This window comes from Puma concolor, chromosome A1 (genome assembly GCF_028749965.1).
Source record: "Puma concolor isolate L17-30 chromosome A1, mPumCon1.1.hap2, whole genome shotgun sequence".
Taxonomy (NCBI): domain Eukaryota; kingdom Metazoa; phylum Chordata; class Mammalia; order Carnivora; family Felidae; genus Puma; species Puma concolor.
The window spans coordinates 222,274,338-222,292,735 of NC_141667.1; the positions used below are offsets into that span (position 1 = coordinate 222,274,338).

Consider the following 18,398-nt stretch of genomic DNA (forward strand, 5'->3'; position numbering starts at 1 on the left):
AAATTCAAAATTTTACATTAGCTTTTACCTGCCAAAGTACATAAATGACCAGGAATTACCACAACTCAGGCATTATCAGAGGCCACAAAGACATCATTTTGCTTACTCTCAATAATCCAAAAGGACTGAATGCTGTCATCATCTTGTAGATGCAGCCTTTGTAACATCACTTACTGAGGTTTGCAGCCTAACCTTTCACAGAACACAGAATCATCTTCAATTCTGAGGATTAAAAATAATCTATTGTTGAGGCGCCTGGGTGGCTCAATCGGTGAAGCATGCGACCTCAGCTCAGGTCATGATCTCGAGGTCAGGGAGTTCAAGCCCTGCGTTGGGCTCTGTGCTGACAGCGCAAAGCCTGGAGCCTGCTTTGGATTCTGTCTCCCTCTCTGTCTGCCCCTCCCCAGCTCACGCTCTGTTCTCTCTCTCTCAAAAATGAATACACATTAAAAAAAAAAACAAAAACTATTGTTTTTAATCCTTTCAGAATAATTGTTGGTATACTTCCAGTGTTCAAACTACAAAATAACCAGAAGACTTTGTTGAGGTTTCCTAATATCTAACGAGGTTTCCTTTAACATGCCAGCATCAATACTGCCATTGAGGAGTTTCAAAGTACATTACTAATAGCTAATGCTACAATTACTTTTTCTCACATACTCAGAACTGTTTTCATCACTGTAACAGTTTGTCAGACAATATAATCCTTCTGAGGACCTTTACCATGAGTCCCTCAGCTTATCTAGGCAAAAGCAAAAAATGGAAAATGTTAAAATGCCATATCCTTTTAAGGAACAGATTAAAAAAGCAAGAGTGCATAGGAACAAGAATAAATCTTGATAAGACATCACTAGCCTGATATAAATTTGTCCTTTGGTTACAAATAATCCTCTTAATTGTAAGATTCTTATGTTAAAATATTTTCTTATGTGCAACTATACCTCACTATACCAATCATCGGATTTTAGATCACGTATGCTCTAAAAAAGAACTATTATCATATAGAAAAAAATCCTTCCTAGGCTTATCCTATTTTTCCCACATAAATCTACATTACAAATAATAAAAGGGATCATAACATTTCACATTTGACCTTTCTTCTGTACAAGAACATCCTCCCTCCACCCCATCCCAACCAACACCAACTCGTATTCTAAAATATACTATTTACAAAGCCCTAGAAATGGACTCAGATCTAAGTTTCCTCAAAAAATTAAAACCTTCTTTCTCTGAAAATCGAAAAACATGTTTGCTTTATTAAATTAAATATGTTATCAAACTGTTTTTGAACAAGAAATAGAGATTTTGGAGAAAAAACTTTTCAACACCAAGGGTAAAATATTTTTGGAGCTTCAATTTAAAGCCAAAACCATTATGTTTGTTCCTTATGGCACAAAATTTTACATTAGCTGGAAATACTGGCTAGCTAATTCTAGCTTCTTACGATGTTTATGATGGATAGATGTTGGGTTATGGAACTTCTGTCAAAGGTTTCGGATTACAAAGCTTTGCCCTGTTAAGTGTTTAACATAACATTGGGCACGACAGTTAATCATCGTCATCTGAGTTCCTACCATGTGCCAAACAGGCACTTTGCTAAATGATTAATATTTCTAGTTCTTACAAAAATTCCCAAGAATTACGCTATTTTCACCATTTGGTGGATAAGTGATTTGAAGTTCAGTGAGGCTAAGGGGACTTGTCAATACAGCCTAAGCTAGTAAGTGGCAGAGCCAGGCACGACCAGTTCTAATGAAGCGGTTCTTTCTGTACCACACTGCTTATACTGAAGAAAGCTGTATAACATACCATGTGCCCACAGTTCCAGTCTTTAAAATGCAAATAAAAGGAAATTCATAAAAATGAGAGTAAGTGTTACAATAAATTACATTCCATACCACTTAATCTTCACCACAATCCTGCAGCATAGATCCTTTCACCTCATCTTCCTAAGGAGGAAACTGAGGCTGAGAGTTTACATGACTGGCCTGGAACTCACGGATGGAGTGGGAACAGATAGAACCAATCAGAGTTTTCTAAATCTTAAAAGACGATGCTAAGAGGTTTTCAAAATTATCTTATATCTGGGCGCCTAGGTGGCTTGGTAGGCTAAGCATCCAACTCTTGATTTTGGCTCACTCAGGTCGTGATCTCACAGTTTGGGAATCTGAGCCCCGCAAAGAGCTCCATAGCGAATCCACACTGACAGTGAGGAGCCTGCTTGGGATTCTCTCTCATATTCTCTCTCTCTCTCTCTCTCTCTCTCTCACTCCCTCTCCCTCTCTGCCCCCTCCCCATTGTGAGCAGGGAAGGGGCAGATAGAGACAGAAACAGAATCTGAAGCAGGCTCCAGGTTCTGAGCTGTCAGCACAGAGCCCGACACGGGACTCGAACCCATGAATCGCAAGATCATGACCAGAAAGTAGGACGCTTAATCAACTGAGCCACCCCATGGCCCCCAACGTTCATATTAACTTTTTTCCAAGGGAGTGGGGAGGAACTCCAACTGCATATAACAGTATTTTCATAGTGTTACAAGAAAGGCTAAATGTAACAAACTGGCAAAATGAATTGCCTGGTTTTCACCAGAGGAAATGGAAGAAAGCATATTCCAGTAGAGAACCACAGACACACCCCTAAAAAGGGACTTCTATCTATTGGTTACACTTGTAAATAAAATTTGTTCTTTAGTAACATACAAGTTGCTAATAAAAAAATCTGTATAACTGTTCCATAACCAATTTTAATCTTTTAAGATATTTCATAAGTGTAAAGAAATCAGCCTTCTAAACTTTTCTGGGCTTTACTTTCTTCATGTACAGAATGAGGAAGATGGAGTAAACTTCTAACAGGACTTGCAATTCTAAAGTCCCATAAAACAAAAGTCATAATGATACATAAAGTCCAATGAAAATTTCTGTCAGGAGATACAAAAGTTCAATCTTGTTCTCAAGAACGTATATAAAAATTCACTAAGCTTCACACTTAAGATTTGTGTATTTAAGTTGTACCTCAATAAAAAAGTTGGGGGAAAAAGAATCTGCTTCTTCTGACAAACTAAAACAGAAACAAAAAACTTTAGTATTTTGTCTATGGTCTGGGACCATGTTTAAATTAAGAAACTTAATAACACTGCTAAATAAAAATTAAGTTTACATAAGGGCAATACTTTTTTTTAAATGAAAGAACACAGGGCTAGTAACATATGGGCACTGCTGAAGCAAATGAAAAAAGACCACCAAGATGATTTTACATATACGTTAGAAACTTGAGTGAAGGGTTATATTGGCTAAGGGTTATTTTAAATATTTAAAGAAATTTCAAGTTATAAAATGTTGCACAATCTCTTTGTAGAAACCTATGACATGAACGTGTCTAAACAGTTCTTTCCTTACTCCTGACCACAAATGACCTTAAATCAACTTAAAATACTTGAAAAGTAGAATTCTTTCATTCAAATATTACATTTGTTCCCAGCCTTTTAATTTTCAGTTGTACATAATTTAATATGTAATTATTGACATTCCCTTGCATGAAGGGAAAATAAAATTCTCTTTGAAGAAGTAAAACCTATTATTTTTTGCTTTTTATACTTATAATTTCTTACACAGTAAGAATTACACAGTAATTTCTAATTAAGAATGCAATAATGTCCTTTGGATATCCTTTTTCATTTTCTTTTGAAAGATCATGACAAAGCAATTTTTTGATCCTTCAGAAAACAGATTTAGAGCATAAATTATGAAGAAAAGTGACAGTAAGTGTTTTCAAAGAAAATAAAATCTAGGTCTTAAAATTTTTCATTTAAATTACCACCTTTAAAACTAATACTCAATAGGAAATAAATCATACCCACTTCATGATACTTTAAGCTCAAACCTTCTTATCAAAATGTCCCTTGATATACTCAACAGAGGTGTTCCTCAAAGGTCCCTTGCAAAACAAACTTGTGTAAATCTCATCTTAAACGCACTAGGGGGAGCTCCCATTTGAGAGAATCCTACAACATGTGCTTTTGTTCTACGTAAAGGTCCCTTCTTCTCTAACTTGTATTCCTACAAAAAAGAATGACTTTCTGACTTATCTGAACCTTACAAACCATCCCTATGCTTCGTCATATTTATCAACTGCCATTATGACACCTCGGCCAAGTGATAGTATTTACTTTCCACACTGCTTTCTCAGGAAGTAATACAAAGCCCAAGGGGAAAAAAAAATACATATTTAATAGGCTGTTAGATTTCAAAGCATGTAATAAAATTCTGCTTTAAAAATCACCACATTTTTATAATTACAATTTCAAATTTAAGGTCAAAAAATAACAGAAAACTAGAGGTAAACAAACTAACCTATTGAGGGAAAAAAGAAAGCTTTGTGTCTCCTTGGCACTTGACAAGTTTGAAAGTACATTTGTAATATACCATCCCATTTAAACCTCTAATCATTTCTATAATAAACAGTACAATGGCTTCATTATTAGTAATCTGGAATATGAAGAAGCAGAGGCACAGGGTGGTAAAGCATGTTACACAGTAATTCAGTATCAAGGTCAGGACTGGGATTCCAATTTTCACATTCCTGGCCACTGTGCTTTTTATCCAGTTAAAAAAAGAGAGAAAAAACTTTTAAGCAAATTTGACTGTAGAGTCCCCTATCCATCAGTAAGAATTATGAGCCAATAAAAATTATTGAAGTTTAAGAGGTTTCTAAGAAGTTCAAGGACTGGCCAAAGCCTTTCGATGGGGGAAAGGAGAGTCTCTTCAAACAAATGGTGCTAGGACCACCACATGTCCACAGGCAGAAGAATGAAGTTGGACCCTTACCATACACCATATACAAAAATTAAGTCAAAATGGATTAAAAACTGGAATGCAAGACCTAAAACTAAAACTCCTAAAAGAAAATATAGGGGGAAAGCTTCAGAGACATTGGGTTTGGCAATGATTTCTTGGAGAGGATACCAAAAGCATAGGCAACAAAAGAAAAATTAAACTGGACTCCATCAATAATTAAAACTTCTGTCATCAAAGGACACAATCAAGAGTGAAAAGGGAACCCATGAAATGGGAGAAAAACTTGCAAATCACGTATCTGGTAAGGGGTTAATATCCAAAATATTTAAAGAACTCCCACAACTCAACGACAACAACAAAAACCAAATAACTTGATTAAAAAATGAGCAAAGAACTTAAACAGACGTTTCTCTGAAACCAATATACAAATGACCAACCAGCATATGAACAGATGCTCAATATAAATAATTGGGCAAATGCAAATAAACCAGTAAGATATCACTTATATCTATTATGATGGCCCAAATCAGAAAAACAGAAAATAGTGTTGACAAGCATGTGGAGAAATTGCAATTCTTGTGCCCTGTTAGTGGGAATATAAAACAATTGCAACCACTATGCAAAATAGAGGAGTTTTTCAAAAATTTAATAAAATTACAGGATCCAGCAATTCCACTTCAGGGTGTATATTCAAAAGAATTGAAAGCAGGATCTCAGAGAGACATTTGCACACCTTGTTCATAGCAGCATTATTCAAAATAGCCAAGAGGTGGAAACCCAAAAGTCCATCATGGATGAATGGATATGCAAAACGTGGTATATACATACAATGAAAAATTATTCGGTCCTAAGAAGGAGTATAAAATCTTGAAATAAGCTACCACAGCGATGAATGGTGAAGACATTATGCTAAGTGAAATAAGCCAGTCACAAAATGACTAACACTGTATGATTCCATTTATATAAGGCATCTCTAGAGTATTCAAATAGAGATAGAAATTAGAATTGTGGTTGTCAGGGACTGGAGGGAGGAAAAAATAAGTTATGTTCAACTGGTATAAAATTTCAGTTATGAAAGATGAAAAAGTTCTGGAGACTGGTTGCAAAACAGTGTGAATATACTTAATACTACCAAATTGTACACCTAAAAACGATTAAGACAGCAGGCACCTGGCTGGCTCAGTAGGAAGACCAGGGGACTCTTGATTTCTGGGTTGAGTTCAAGCCCCACACGGTTATAGAGATTACTTAAATAAACGAACAAGCAAACAAACAATGGTTAAGATGGTAAATTTGATATTATGTGGGTTTTCTTTTTTTTTTTTTTTTTTTTTTTACCACAAGTTAAAAATTAGGAAAAAAAGTTCATGGACTTAAAAATTTTACAAGATACCATTCACCACTCTTTCCAGTTCATACTCAGCACAGAAGCACGTTCCAGTACAAAAATCTACTTTCTTTTGAAAAAAATGTCGACAGGTCAATAAATATAAATATAAAACTACTGGTAATATATTTCTTGACAGCCTAAGGGAAACAAAAAACCCAAATGGGAATCAAGTTTTCATTACTTCACCTACATTACAAGAAAAGCCTGTATTTTGTACTACCTTAGTACTAAATAGATACTGCCTGGGTAAAAGGAAAAAAGTAGTATTAGAACTCTACCTGAATTTGCTAAGTTCACAAATATTTATGCTGAAGAATAAACTGGTTAAAATTCTTCTCCCTAAGATTCATTCAATTTGATCTTGTCTAAAAAGTTACTATTTTTCAAATGAGGTAAAACTTGGCATTGAAAATCCTTTAAAAAATTAAACACATATTGTATCTGCTTTTAGGTACTGCTCAAGGATTCTCTTCATCAGATTTTCGGTGGTTCTCAAAAGATCAGCATTATTTGAAACTCTGGTGAATACATGTAAAAAACACATGTGTCACATTTAGCTGCAAGGATAAGCAATTTAAGCGTTGCTATAATATCCAAGGAGAAGACTAGAAAGAAGCTATACTTTGTTCCATGATTGCAGAAATATCAGCAAATGGTACAGATTTTCAAAATTAAATATTTATACGGACTTCTATATGCAAGGAAGTTTTTACTGGGATATCCAAAGTGCTTGAAGAAAACAATCACCAAGATGCGTTTTTTTCTCAGCTACTTTAACCTTACTTACACCCTACAAATTCTGTTAGTATCCTAATTACTAACACCTCAAAGACAATTTATTTGTAGATATACTTACTAACTTAACACAAGCAATACAGACATTGAAAATACCCTTGGGATTAGTTATGGAAAATCACAGACGTACATGTATGTGGGGGGGGAGTAGCTATGGGGGTATCTAATACATATACATATACATCCACACTTAGGTATTTAAGAAAGTCATTCAGAAATGTACATAAATGTTTTTAGATGCTCTCTAAAAATATGCTCTGTCCCTTTCATCTAGCTCACGTTATCTCATTTCCTTTCACGTACTAAAATTATATACAAGTATTTAGTACTGTGGGTCCTACAGATCCTTGTAGAGTATGAAAGGGGAAGTATTTATGTAAAAACACTGAGGTTACAGAATAAAACTATTCCACAGAAAACAGGCAAACACAAAGTACTCTTAACAAAGAAAATACATGAACTATATTTAGTGTTAAGTATTTGAGACATCCAAAATTCTTGATAATCTATCCTTTAACAGAAAATGTGTAATATTTAAATCAGCGAAATAAAGACTTATGGTGAGAAATATCTCTGGGAAGATGTTTTCTTCTAGTTAAGTGCTTTACTCATTTTCATTTGAAAATTATGGCTTCCTCAATTATTTTAATGCTAGTGTCATTTTTATGTGCCAATTCAGGACATAAGCACTAGTACTAGTCCATGCATCCTTGCTTACTCATCAAAATAACTGAGAAGCATTATCCCTCCCCCTTCTTGAATTAATAAATCCGAACATGCAAAAACATCCTAATCTCCAGGCTCTTCTCTTGGTCAAAGTGGTAACAGCCCAGCAGGACCACCTTCAACCTCAAACATCATACGCTTTACAGATAAGAACTTAAGCATTCTCTGGTGGAAGATGGCAACTGGGAAAAGGAAAATACAAGTTTAAATTGCAAATGTCCTCAGCCTCTCCACGACAATCAGCTTCTCTAAAGAAGCACCCTAAGAAATATTTTTAATAGGTGGCAGGAGGTAAATGTGTGTAAATGCCTTATGAAATATGATGCAGAGAAATAGGAAATAGTTCTTCCATACATTGACACCCGGACAACCAAATTAAGAGTAACCAAATAATGGCAAGTTTCAAATTTGTCTTTGAACTCAAAGAAGCTTGGATCAAAACCTTCACCAATAGGCCTGTATATCACTACAAATAACAAAGAAATAGAAAAGGGTAAGAAATCTATTTTACAGATTCTTGGCAGAAAAAGTTCATGACAAACCTACCTAAAATTACAAATATTGCAAAATAAAACAGGGTAGAAAAACTTAAAGATTTATGTGGTAAGAAAATAAGCACTTACTGAATTAAACAATGGAGGTGCAATTCAGTAAAACTAGAACAAAATGACTCTGAATCATGTACACTTAAATGCTATAGGATTATATTCAGCCCTTTCCAAAAATGTTTAGGTGCCCAGTAGGTACCACTAAGCAAAGCATAAACATTTCTAAAACAAGGGAATAATTCTGTTTCTTCCTATATAAAGCAACCAAAAGTTATAATCACTGGAAATTTTCCTGAAATTTGTCAAACTCATGAAAATTGTGGCTCATGGACCTTGAGAAAAGAACAAAATGTATTCCTAAATGTATCATTTGTGGCAATAATGTTTCTGCACTACAACTTAAAAATTGAACTTGGAACTAATATTCCTTTGTTATGTGTAACATTACACATTCATCAGTATCTTTAATTTTCCTGGCCAGCAATCTCAAAAATTACAACGGACTACTTTGCCTTATTTCATAGTGAACCATCATATTGGGGGGGGGGGGGGGGGGAGATAAAGAAAATTCAAAAAGCCTCTTTTCCAAAAGCATGGAGTTCAAAAATAACAGCCTCTGGACCCATGATTTAATTCAGAAGCGAATTCAGAATTCTTCCTGCATAGATGCTTACTGTGGATACTTCAACAGCTGAAAAATGTTAATGTACTCAGTTACTGCACGCCAATGAAAATCTTAGCTTTCAGAATAACTATAAAATATGGTTAAATTAAACCCCGACAAAAACAAAAATTCCTCTGATGTTTTTACTAATAAAAAAATGAAAACCACTAGTCAACTAGTGTCCAGAAGTCACTGCAGGAGTTGCACAATTGCCTGTGGGTAGATTATCACAGAAACTGAGCGTGGTGAGGCAGAAAGTTTTCCCCTTTTATAACCTGAGTGAACTTCAAGGGATTAAAACCAAATTCATGTCAATGCTACAGCACAAAAATTCAGACTCTAATTCTGAATACAAATACATTTTAAGAAAAAAAAAAAAATGAGGGCTTTAAAGCCAGTAAAATATGGTCAGTTTCACTTTTGTATTATGTGCATATCGTACTTTAATCTGAAATGCTTCATACTTGTATTTCATGTTATATAGGTTTTGGACTTGACAGTGTTTCTCCACAAAAAGAAAAATCAACTGTTTTTCCACCTTAATATTCAACCTACCTGCCCATAGTTGTCTATGCCAGTTACTAATCTATTTAAATTTAATAAATCAAAAGCTGTCCTTAGGGATTGGCCAAGAGTCGTAAGTCCTTCAGCCTGAAGGTTTTTCAGTTCATTCATAAACGTTGCATGGTTTTCTTTCCATCCGGCCTGTAAAGAAAATGTAAGAATTTTTTTTTTCATCCTTTAAAGCCATGTACACATGGGCGGCCGTTACAATATGCCGTTCGCCAAGGAGCTGCTTTGCTTCACTTTACAGTATGGTTAGATTAACGTGTTAATACCGTATCACTGCCAAGGAAACTCTCTTCAAAGGTGGCCAAGGATAAACCTGCTTGCTCTACAGCTTTTGGTGGCTAACAGCCTTAATACTTTATAACTTCCCTGGGAAATTTACTCCCGAACCTACTACCCAAGATTTGGGCATGCAAAAGGTACTGGTGGAAAGCAGAAGTGGGCAGGACTTCTGAAGTTAACCTGCAGCTGTCCCACTGGCCCGCGGCCCTGTGAGGAAGAATCCGAACACCAAGCTCCGCAGCCCCCCACCCGGCTCGCTCGCCAACCAGGGCGAGCGCGGCCGAGCCCCGGGCCGAGTCCCCTTTAATGCAAACCCGGGCTCGGCGCGGCCGGGCCCGGCTGTCACTGGGGCTAACTTGAATAAATATCCCCCACAGTTCATTGCTGCCGCTCACGCCGCGGAGGGGAAATGTCGGCCATGTTGATCGCAGCGCCGCCGCCGCCGCCGCCGCCACCGCCGGGCCGGGCTGGGGAGGGGACGGCGGTGGCCCAGCGACTCCGCGCCGCGCCAGGACGCTCCGGAGCGGGGGAGGGGGTGGGAGCCCGCAGGGGAAAAGACCTCAGCGCCTGGAGCACAGCGGGTGGGGGAGGGGAGCATAATGAAGGGTGAATGGGGGGGCGGGGAGGGCGAGCGAGGAAGGAACAGGGAAGGGAAGGGGGAGGGCTGTTACCTTGATAGCATAGGGCGGCTCTTCGAAAGTGACCAGCATATACCTGTCTCCTCTGCTGGCAGGGTCCCGGGCACGGAGCTGCGGGAGAGCGGGTGGGGGACAGGAGAAGGAACAGGGCGGGCGAGAGGGAAGCACAGAAGCGAGGTTACGATGCGAAGGGGCGCCGAGCGGCCCCGCCGCCCTCCCCCCCCCCACAGTACCGCACACGCAGCGGCCACCCCTCCACACCGCCCCCCACACACAGATCGGCCCCCACACACCGCCTGGAGCCCGGGCCTGGGCCGAGCCCGGCTCGCAGCGCCCGCCCGCCCGCCCGCCCGCGCGGTGGGGGAGGGGGTCCCCGAGCCCGGCAGCTCCCGCAGTCAGGTCCCCGACACCTCCGCCTCGCCGCCCCCGGCCACCCTCCCCCCCACCCCTGCCGCCCGTGGGTCGCCGGGCCCGGGTCGCCGCCCGGGCTCGGTCAGTCGGTACCTTCATGAAGGTCTCTACCGCGCCTTTGGCCGTGTCCAGGTAGGTGGTGCCCAGATGGCTGCGCTGGTTCATAGAGGCAGACGTGTCTATCAGGAACAGTAAGATGGGCATAGTGCTGGCCGGGGACACCGGGGCCCGAGGTGGAGAAAGAGGAGATGGTAGAGGTGGAGGCGCCGGTGGCGGCGGCGGCGACCGCCGCTACGCGGGGCGGGGGAGCGCGGCCCCCGGGAGGAAAACACCGTCTGGGTCTTTCCTCCGGCTGCGGGGAGTTTCTCCCCCGATAGTTGAGAGGAAACTCCCCAGACCCAGTCCTCCCCGTCGTACCCCCGCCTCCGCCTCCTCCTGCCTGCCTGCCCGCTGGGGCGGGCGCCCGGCCGTCTGTCTGTCGGTCGGTCCGTCCGTCCCCCCCGCCTCGGGGGTCCCGTCCCCGCTCCCGGCCCCTGTGTGTGTCCCAGCGGGAGACGGGCCTGGCTCCCCACCCCACCCCCGGTGCAGGGAGTGGGGACCTGGGAGCTGGCGAAGAGGGGAGTGGGCTGAGGGGAGATTGGCCCTGGGGCTGTTGGGAGAAGTTTCAGGGACTCCCTCCGCACCCCGGCGGTGTCACCACTTTCTCAGCCCCTCTCGCTACTGAAGCGCTTTTCTCTCTCACACTCCGGTTTTAACTCGGGCAGGGTCTGCAGAGGCTCCGCCCCTTGACACGTCCTCGAGCCACGTGACGCACCGCCCCGTTATCCTATTGGCTAATCCCATACTTCTCATTAGCATATTCAAACAGCTCAGGGGCGGGGGAAGCTTGTAGGCCGGCTCCGGGAACAGTTATTGAGCACGCGCGGAGGCGGGGCACCGGGTGCGCGCGAGAGCGAGCGCAAGGGACGAGCAGGCGGGCCAGCAGACGCGGAGGCGGGCTCCGGGAAGGGGCGGGGACCGACCGCGGAAAGACCGTGGCGTGGGGGAGGGGGCCGCGGCGGCGCGCGCGGGGCGGCCGCGGATGTGAGTCTGCGCGTCAGTGCCGCTGGCCTCTCCTTGGCTGTTGGAGGTGATAGGGGTCGGAGGAAGGGAAATGGAGGCTGGTCTCACCTCCCCTTGCGAGGTCGCTGTATCAAACCCCTTCCCCCGGGGGCGAGTGAGGAGGGGATGAGCAAAGTAATCAAATACCCGCTTAGAAGGGGGCCGGCCCGCGCGGTCTTCCCTGCGAGGAGAGCTCCGGGGCCTGCGGTCGCCGGAGGAGGTTCCTTGGGCCTGGGAGGGCCGGCCCCTGCGCGGGCGGGCCCGGGGCGGGGGAGGGGAAGTGAGAGGTTGTTTATGACCTGGGACTAATCTCCGCCAGTCCCACCGCTCCCGGCGGGGAGTGGGGATGAGAGGCCAGCTTCGCCCGCAGTCTCGCTCGGCCTTGGGGAGCGACCTAGGGTGAGGGCTGGACCCGGAGCACACCAGGAGCTCTCGGTGGAGGACCCAACAAAAAGAGGACTAACCTTCTGTTTTCCTAACTCAGCCCTTTAAAGGACATGGGGAAAGACTCAAATATCGATAAACAGTTTGTTGCGCTTTTTATTCTCGGGGGGGAAAAACGATTCTACCAAATAACCTCTGTCAAGCCGAGTTTTCTTAGGACCAAAGAACGTCAATTTCAGAGTTAAAAGGGACCTTAGAAAGCCGTAGACCAAGAACTCGTTTTTAAATGGAAAAACTGATTTCAGCTTGCCTAGGTGACAGAGTGGGTTCCTCCTAATCCTGCCAGTGCTCTTCCCTTTCACTGCATGCTGTGTCTAAGACTGGTTCCGAATAACGTATGCGGGAAGTCGTTCTTGGTTAAACGAAACCCCTATTCACCCTGCCCGAAGTAATGAATCCTTTCCTAAATGTCCGAGGAACACTGTTCACTCAAATATACTAGTTGAAAAACTGAAGACCGTGCCTGTGTGTAAGAGACACACAACCCTTATAAAGACTATGTAGATGTCTTTAGGGCCTCTCCTGCTAGTCTTGCATTTCGATTTTTTTATCCTGAAATTCTTATTTGCCTGCTGTTCATTTAATGAAATTGTTCCTATCAGTCTCAACACAAAAGAGACCGGTTTTGTAGCACTTTTTTAAAATCTTGAGTTTCATAACTTGGACTTTTTCCTAATACTTAGGACAACCTCTGAACTTCTTATGAATTTATATTAGGGCTGTTTCAGTCATACGCTGTTCTGTGAGTATGTACGACAGAAGAGAGAGATTTTTAAGAGATTTGGACTACAAAATAAGATGGAATACAGGTCTTACATCCAATATTTGCTGAGGACCAGTGGAGTTTTAAAATGATTAAAATGTGGACCCTGCCTTCAAAGAGCTTATGGTTTTTTTTAGAAAAATACTACATACATATTATTAGCTACTACAAGGCAGAGAGTGATTAGATGCTAAATAATTCAGAAAAGAGAAAAATGTATTACCCTTGGGTGATGAACATTTTCCAGGGCCAGTATATTTAAGATGTTCCTTAAAGCCACGTTTCTCTGAGATCCTAGATCTGGAGATAAAAAATCAAGAGTTCTTTGAGACTTTAAAATGTGTGTTTTCATTTTAATGACAATATACAAATTGTTACACCAGTTGTAAAGACAACATTTTTCTTTCAAAGTGATAATTTGCAAATGAAAGATTTTCATAGAATTGGCCTTCTGTTTACTGTACCAGTGCTTTTCAAGCTGGTCCATGGACTCCTGCCTATCCTAATATGTATTCTCTAGAATGACAGGAATTTCCTTTGCATTACTCAGGTTTGAGAAACACTGCTTCAAAGAATTGGTAGGATTTGAATATGTGGGTAAAGCAAGAGGCAGCTGCTGATGAAAAAGTCCTTTTGGACATTGAAAATGTAGCGAAGAAAGGAAGCTAACAGCAGTGCCAGGGGCTTCCTGGGGAACAGTGTAGTTCAGCTGAGCTGGAGCACTAGGTATGTGAAGGATAGTATTAAGATCCAGAAAGGTAGGTCAGATCTAGACAGTAGAGGGCCTTTATTCCAGACTAAGGATTTTTTTTTTTCCATATAAATTACAGTTCTTAGTTGGGGTACTAAGTACAAAGCAGTGTTTGAAGGAAATCAAACTCAACTACTGAAGTACATGAGCATGCATTAATAATGACTTTCCCTGTTATAGTTATTTGAAATCATTTCCTATGGAGACATCATGGCTCTTTCTTCCCTGACTCAGTGGAGTTGGCAGATTGTCATAAATGGAGATGTATGGTAGAGACAGTGTTAGATGCAAAGATCAGGAGAGCCAAGTCCAAAGAGCCAACCTAGAGCATAGAACCAGAACCTGTGCTTATGATGGCTTCTGAGATCAAAGACCAGGTTTCCAGTTCAGAAGCCCAGAAGTGCTGGAAGGCAAGGCCAGAGGCAGAACAAGAAAGAAATCAGGACATATATAGGCAGCAAATCAAGAGGCAATCAGAAACCAGGAAGCATTGACGAGTGGTCCCTAGACAGAATTGTGAAATAGGCCAAGTTTATTCTTAGTGACTCTGGTTGACAATTAAGCTATTGGTTGATGATGGCTTAAAGCAGTGGTTTGGGGCCAGGAAATGCACATCAGCATTGCCCACAGAGTTAAAAATGCACCAAATCCCCATACCCAGAGGCAAGTGATTCAGTAGAATTGGGATGGGCCCTGGTCATCTCATTTTTTATAAAGCTCTTTAGGTGAATCTTATAAATACTGATTAAGAACTATATGCTTAAAGTATAAAAATAATGTATATGTCTACATCTAGTAGTACACACTAAATAACTTTAAAAATTCACATACCCTTAGAGTTATTATTACATTTCTTAAAAGAAGTTCTTAAATAAATCTGCAAAGTAAAGGGGGAAAAAAACTATAAATGTGACACTAGTATAGATAACCGTGGATTCGTATCATATGCTTATTTAAATTGCAGGAATTCAACCATGTTTGACAAAAAATAAAAAGAGAAAACTAGTACCAGAGCTTTCCAATCTCTGTGATTCTAGAACAATTCTGGTTTTATGCAGGCTTATTTATCTAAAACATGGCCCCTAAATGTAAGCCAACTATTTCATCAGACTCAAGTGAAAAAACGGTGAGCTCTTGCAATGCTAGAGGGAGAATGAGTTGGGAGTATGTGCGCTAAATCCTGTGCTGTTGCAGTCTCGGGGATTAGGGAAGGTTTCTCTGGGAGGACATTGGTCAGAAGAGGTATGTGGGAGAAAATTTGCTCTTTGTTGTTGTTTTTTAAAGGAATGCTGCCTAATGCTAGGGCTCCAATTTAAAAGGGAATGAATAAATTATAATGAAAGCCTCTGAAGGAGTGGTGACTCTGGCTTCAACAATAGCCTAAATTGTCGAAATAGGGCTATTTTAACAATTAAGAACTGATGAATTAGATTCATTTGTAGGAGCCAACCAGCACCCTGCTAAATTATTTTAAACCAATTAAGCAGGATAACACAGTTTAAAAATAATTATGTGCCAAGGACTTGGCTTACGGTATCTGGATGTGCCATCTGAACAGAGTAATCAGATGAACCCAATGTTCCTCATATGTAACCTAACAAAGTTTGTTTTGGCTGTCTTACCATTTTCTCAGCTCTCTGCTTTACTCTGAGATCACAGTAGTCAATGATGTTGACAGGTTGAGAACATTAAAAAAAAAAAGAAAAGAACACACACACACACACACGCAAAACCAAGAAGTAATAAGCATAAAAATTGAGATGTGAAACTAGACAGCAGAATGTATTTGGATATTACATATATAAAGAGATTTAATTTTGGTCATCCTAATCAATCCTCAAGGGAAAAAATGCTACTAAGGGACTACTTCTGAAGAGGAAATTAAACCTTTCCAACAAGCAGTATTTCACAGTAACAGTTGATGGCTCAGAGGATTCAAGATCAGTCCTGGAAATAGACACAACCAAATTGAGAATTAGAATCACAGCAGAGCAGTTTCTCCAGCTAAAGAGCATGACCATTGCTGTAATTCTTTCAATTAATGTTAATTGCATCCCTACTATGTGACAAGCACTATGGTAGGTCATAGAGTTTGTAATCTAATGGAAAGAAGACAGACCAGCATAATGAGACTGCACTATTATGATAAGTCAGCAAACACCAAGCATGATAATAAGACCTGTCTTAAGAGGATTGGTTTGAAAATGCAAGGTTACATACCATATTTCACCAATTCTGAGACACCACGGGTTCTAAGAAATGCCATTATTTTTGGAACACTGAAAGAAAAAAGGTGCTAATTAAAACTATGACACAATGGTTTTTTTATCGATTAGAATTTTTCCACAATATATTGAATTCTAGCAACCAGGAGCTTTAACGATGGAACATGTTATAAAAGAATACTCCACTATTGTCTTCAGTATTTTCTTCCAAACCATAGGCTTTTATTCTACAAGTTTTGATGCTCATGCTTTCTTGATCCAACTAGAAGATGTCAGTGAAAAAGTTTTCAGACCACAATCAGGATTTATATCCTCTCTCTAAATGGTTGGTTGACTGAAATGTCTAGGGTTTGCAATTGCCTAGGCCTGCCACCAGGAATAACCATGAATTTTGCACATGTACAGCTACATCACAACTGCCTTCTGGTGACAGCATTGTAAGATGCCATTATTGCAAGTTGGCTTCCAATTTTAGAGATGTTAAAGTAGAAAGAAATGTACATTTTAGAATCGGGAAGATACCATTTAGTGCTGGTAGCTCTTAAAATAAGCATCGTTAGAATACACAAAGAGCTCTGTGAGCACTGGGGATAGAGCAGCTGATCTCACAAAGGAAGTGATATGCACTCAGATAGAAATCATATGGGAATGGGACATGTGTGTGGACGTGTGGTGGAATTGAGGCCAGACCTGAAAGAAAGGAGAGACAGAGCTGAGCCCATCTCTAGGGGAAGCCAGAGTTTATCCATTTACTTTACTGAAGTTGAGGAAAACATTTGTGGTTTGAAATGCTAATACGTATTAACCCTCTGAGAGGGTTTCATGTCCAACTAGGAACTTTTGAATTTTATCTTTGGTTGATAGGGAAACCAAGTTTGGGGGGAAGGGAGTGATATAATCACATTCTCATTTTAGAAAGATGACTTCAGTAAACAGTTGGAAAGGAATGATTAGAACGGAAAGACCATGGCAAGGAGACCGGTGAGGCAATTTCTGCCTCACTACTCCTGGGGAAGTGGCACCAGGAAAGAAGGGAGAGGGTCCAAAAGACGTTGAGGTGCTAGAATTGACAGAACTTGGTGAACTGAGTGGATGCAGGCAGAATCATCTATTTTGACATTCAATCCATCTTGTGTCATGTAAAGTGAATATCATCAAACTATAAGTATAGATTCCAATAATAACCAATGGTGTTTTCTCAGTCATTTGTTCAACAAATACCTCTCTAGTGTGTGCGGGAGCTGGGAATTTAGCAGTGAATAAAGCACAGGAAAATGCCTGTCCTTATGAAGTTTACATTCTAGTGGGAGAGGTAGGCAATAAACAAGGTCAATGAGTAATCCTATGCCAAGTGTACTCCATGTGCTAAGGAGGAGGAATAAAGCAGGAAAGGAAAAGAGTGATGCAGAGGGAGGAGTGTTGTGGTTTTAGATATGGAGAGCAGAAAAGACCTCATTAAGAAAATGACATTTGAGCAGAGACCTGAAAGAAAGGAGAGAGAGAGCTGAGCCGATCTCTAGGGGAAGCCAGAGTTTATCCATTTACTTTACTGAAGTTGAGGAAAACATTTGTGGTTTGAAATGCTAATACATATTAAAGTCTTATCTGCTGGTTAGTTTTCTTTGTTGATGCTTAATAAGCATTGTTATTCATAACAAGTGTAATTAATAATGATTTGCTGAAACTTAATTATATTCTTATTAATAGCAGTATTCTGATACGTATTCTTTGCTGACATAGGTTCAATTATTCATGAAATATTATTGAGACACTTACTTGTCTTCAGGTCAACAGGTACTGTTTTAGATTCTGGGGATTCAGTGCTAAATGAGATAGACCTAATCCCTACCCTCATAGAGTTGCCAGATAAAATCCAGGACTCACAATTAACTCAGAATTTCAGATAATGCATAACTGTTTAGTGATATTACAAATTTAGTAATTTGACATATTATTACAAATTACATGGGAACATGTAATTACGAATGTTATCTGGAACATATAGGAAAAAATTATGTGTTGTCTATCTGAAATTCATATTTAACTGGTGTCCCGTATTTTTATTTTGCTGAATCTGGCAATTCTATGACTTCACTGAACTTACCACCTAAGTACCAGAGTCAGAGATTAGTAAATACAGCTGGCATCCAGTGGCCATGTACAACCTGGGAAGGCATAAAATGGAAGGCACTGTGATTCTAAATGTGTGGAGAAAACCTGCCTGCCAAGGAAGAACACCCACCCTTAAGAGCAAGAAATAAACTTGTGTTTGAGCCATGTGTTTTGGATCCATTTGT

At 40.6% G+C, this 18,398-nt stretch overlaps 1 protein-coding gene across 1 annotated transcript in view; it reads right to left on the minus strand.

Moving 5' to 3' along the window:
* Window positions 1-11,554, minus strand: part of INTS6 (integrator complex subunit 6) — a 91,538-nt gene extending 79,984 nt beyond the window's left edge. Inside the window, exons 1-3 of the mRNA XM_086712678.1 lie at window positions 10,911-11,554; window positions 10,440-10,517; window positions 9,472-9,621 (exon numbers count right to left, since the gene is read on the minus strand). Coding sequence (XP_086568804.1) covers window positions 9,472-9,621; window positions 10,440-10,517; window positions 10,911-11,021 — 339 coding nt within the window. The 5' untranslated portion in view covers window positions 11,022-11,554. The remainder of the gene's footprint in view (window positions 1-9,471; window positions 9,622-10,439; window positions 10,518-10,910) is intronic.
* Window positions 11,555-18,398: the final 6,844 nt, after the last annotated feature.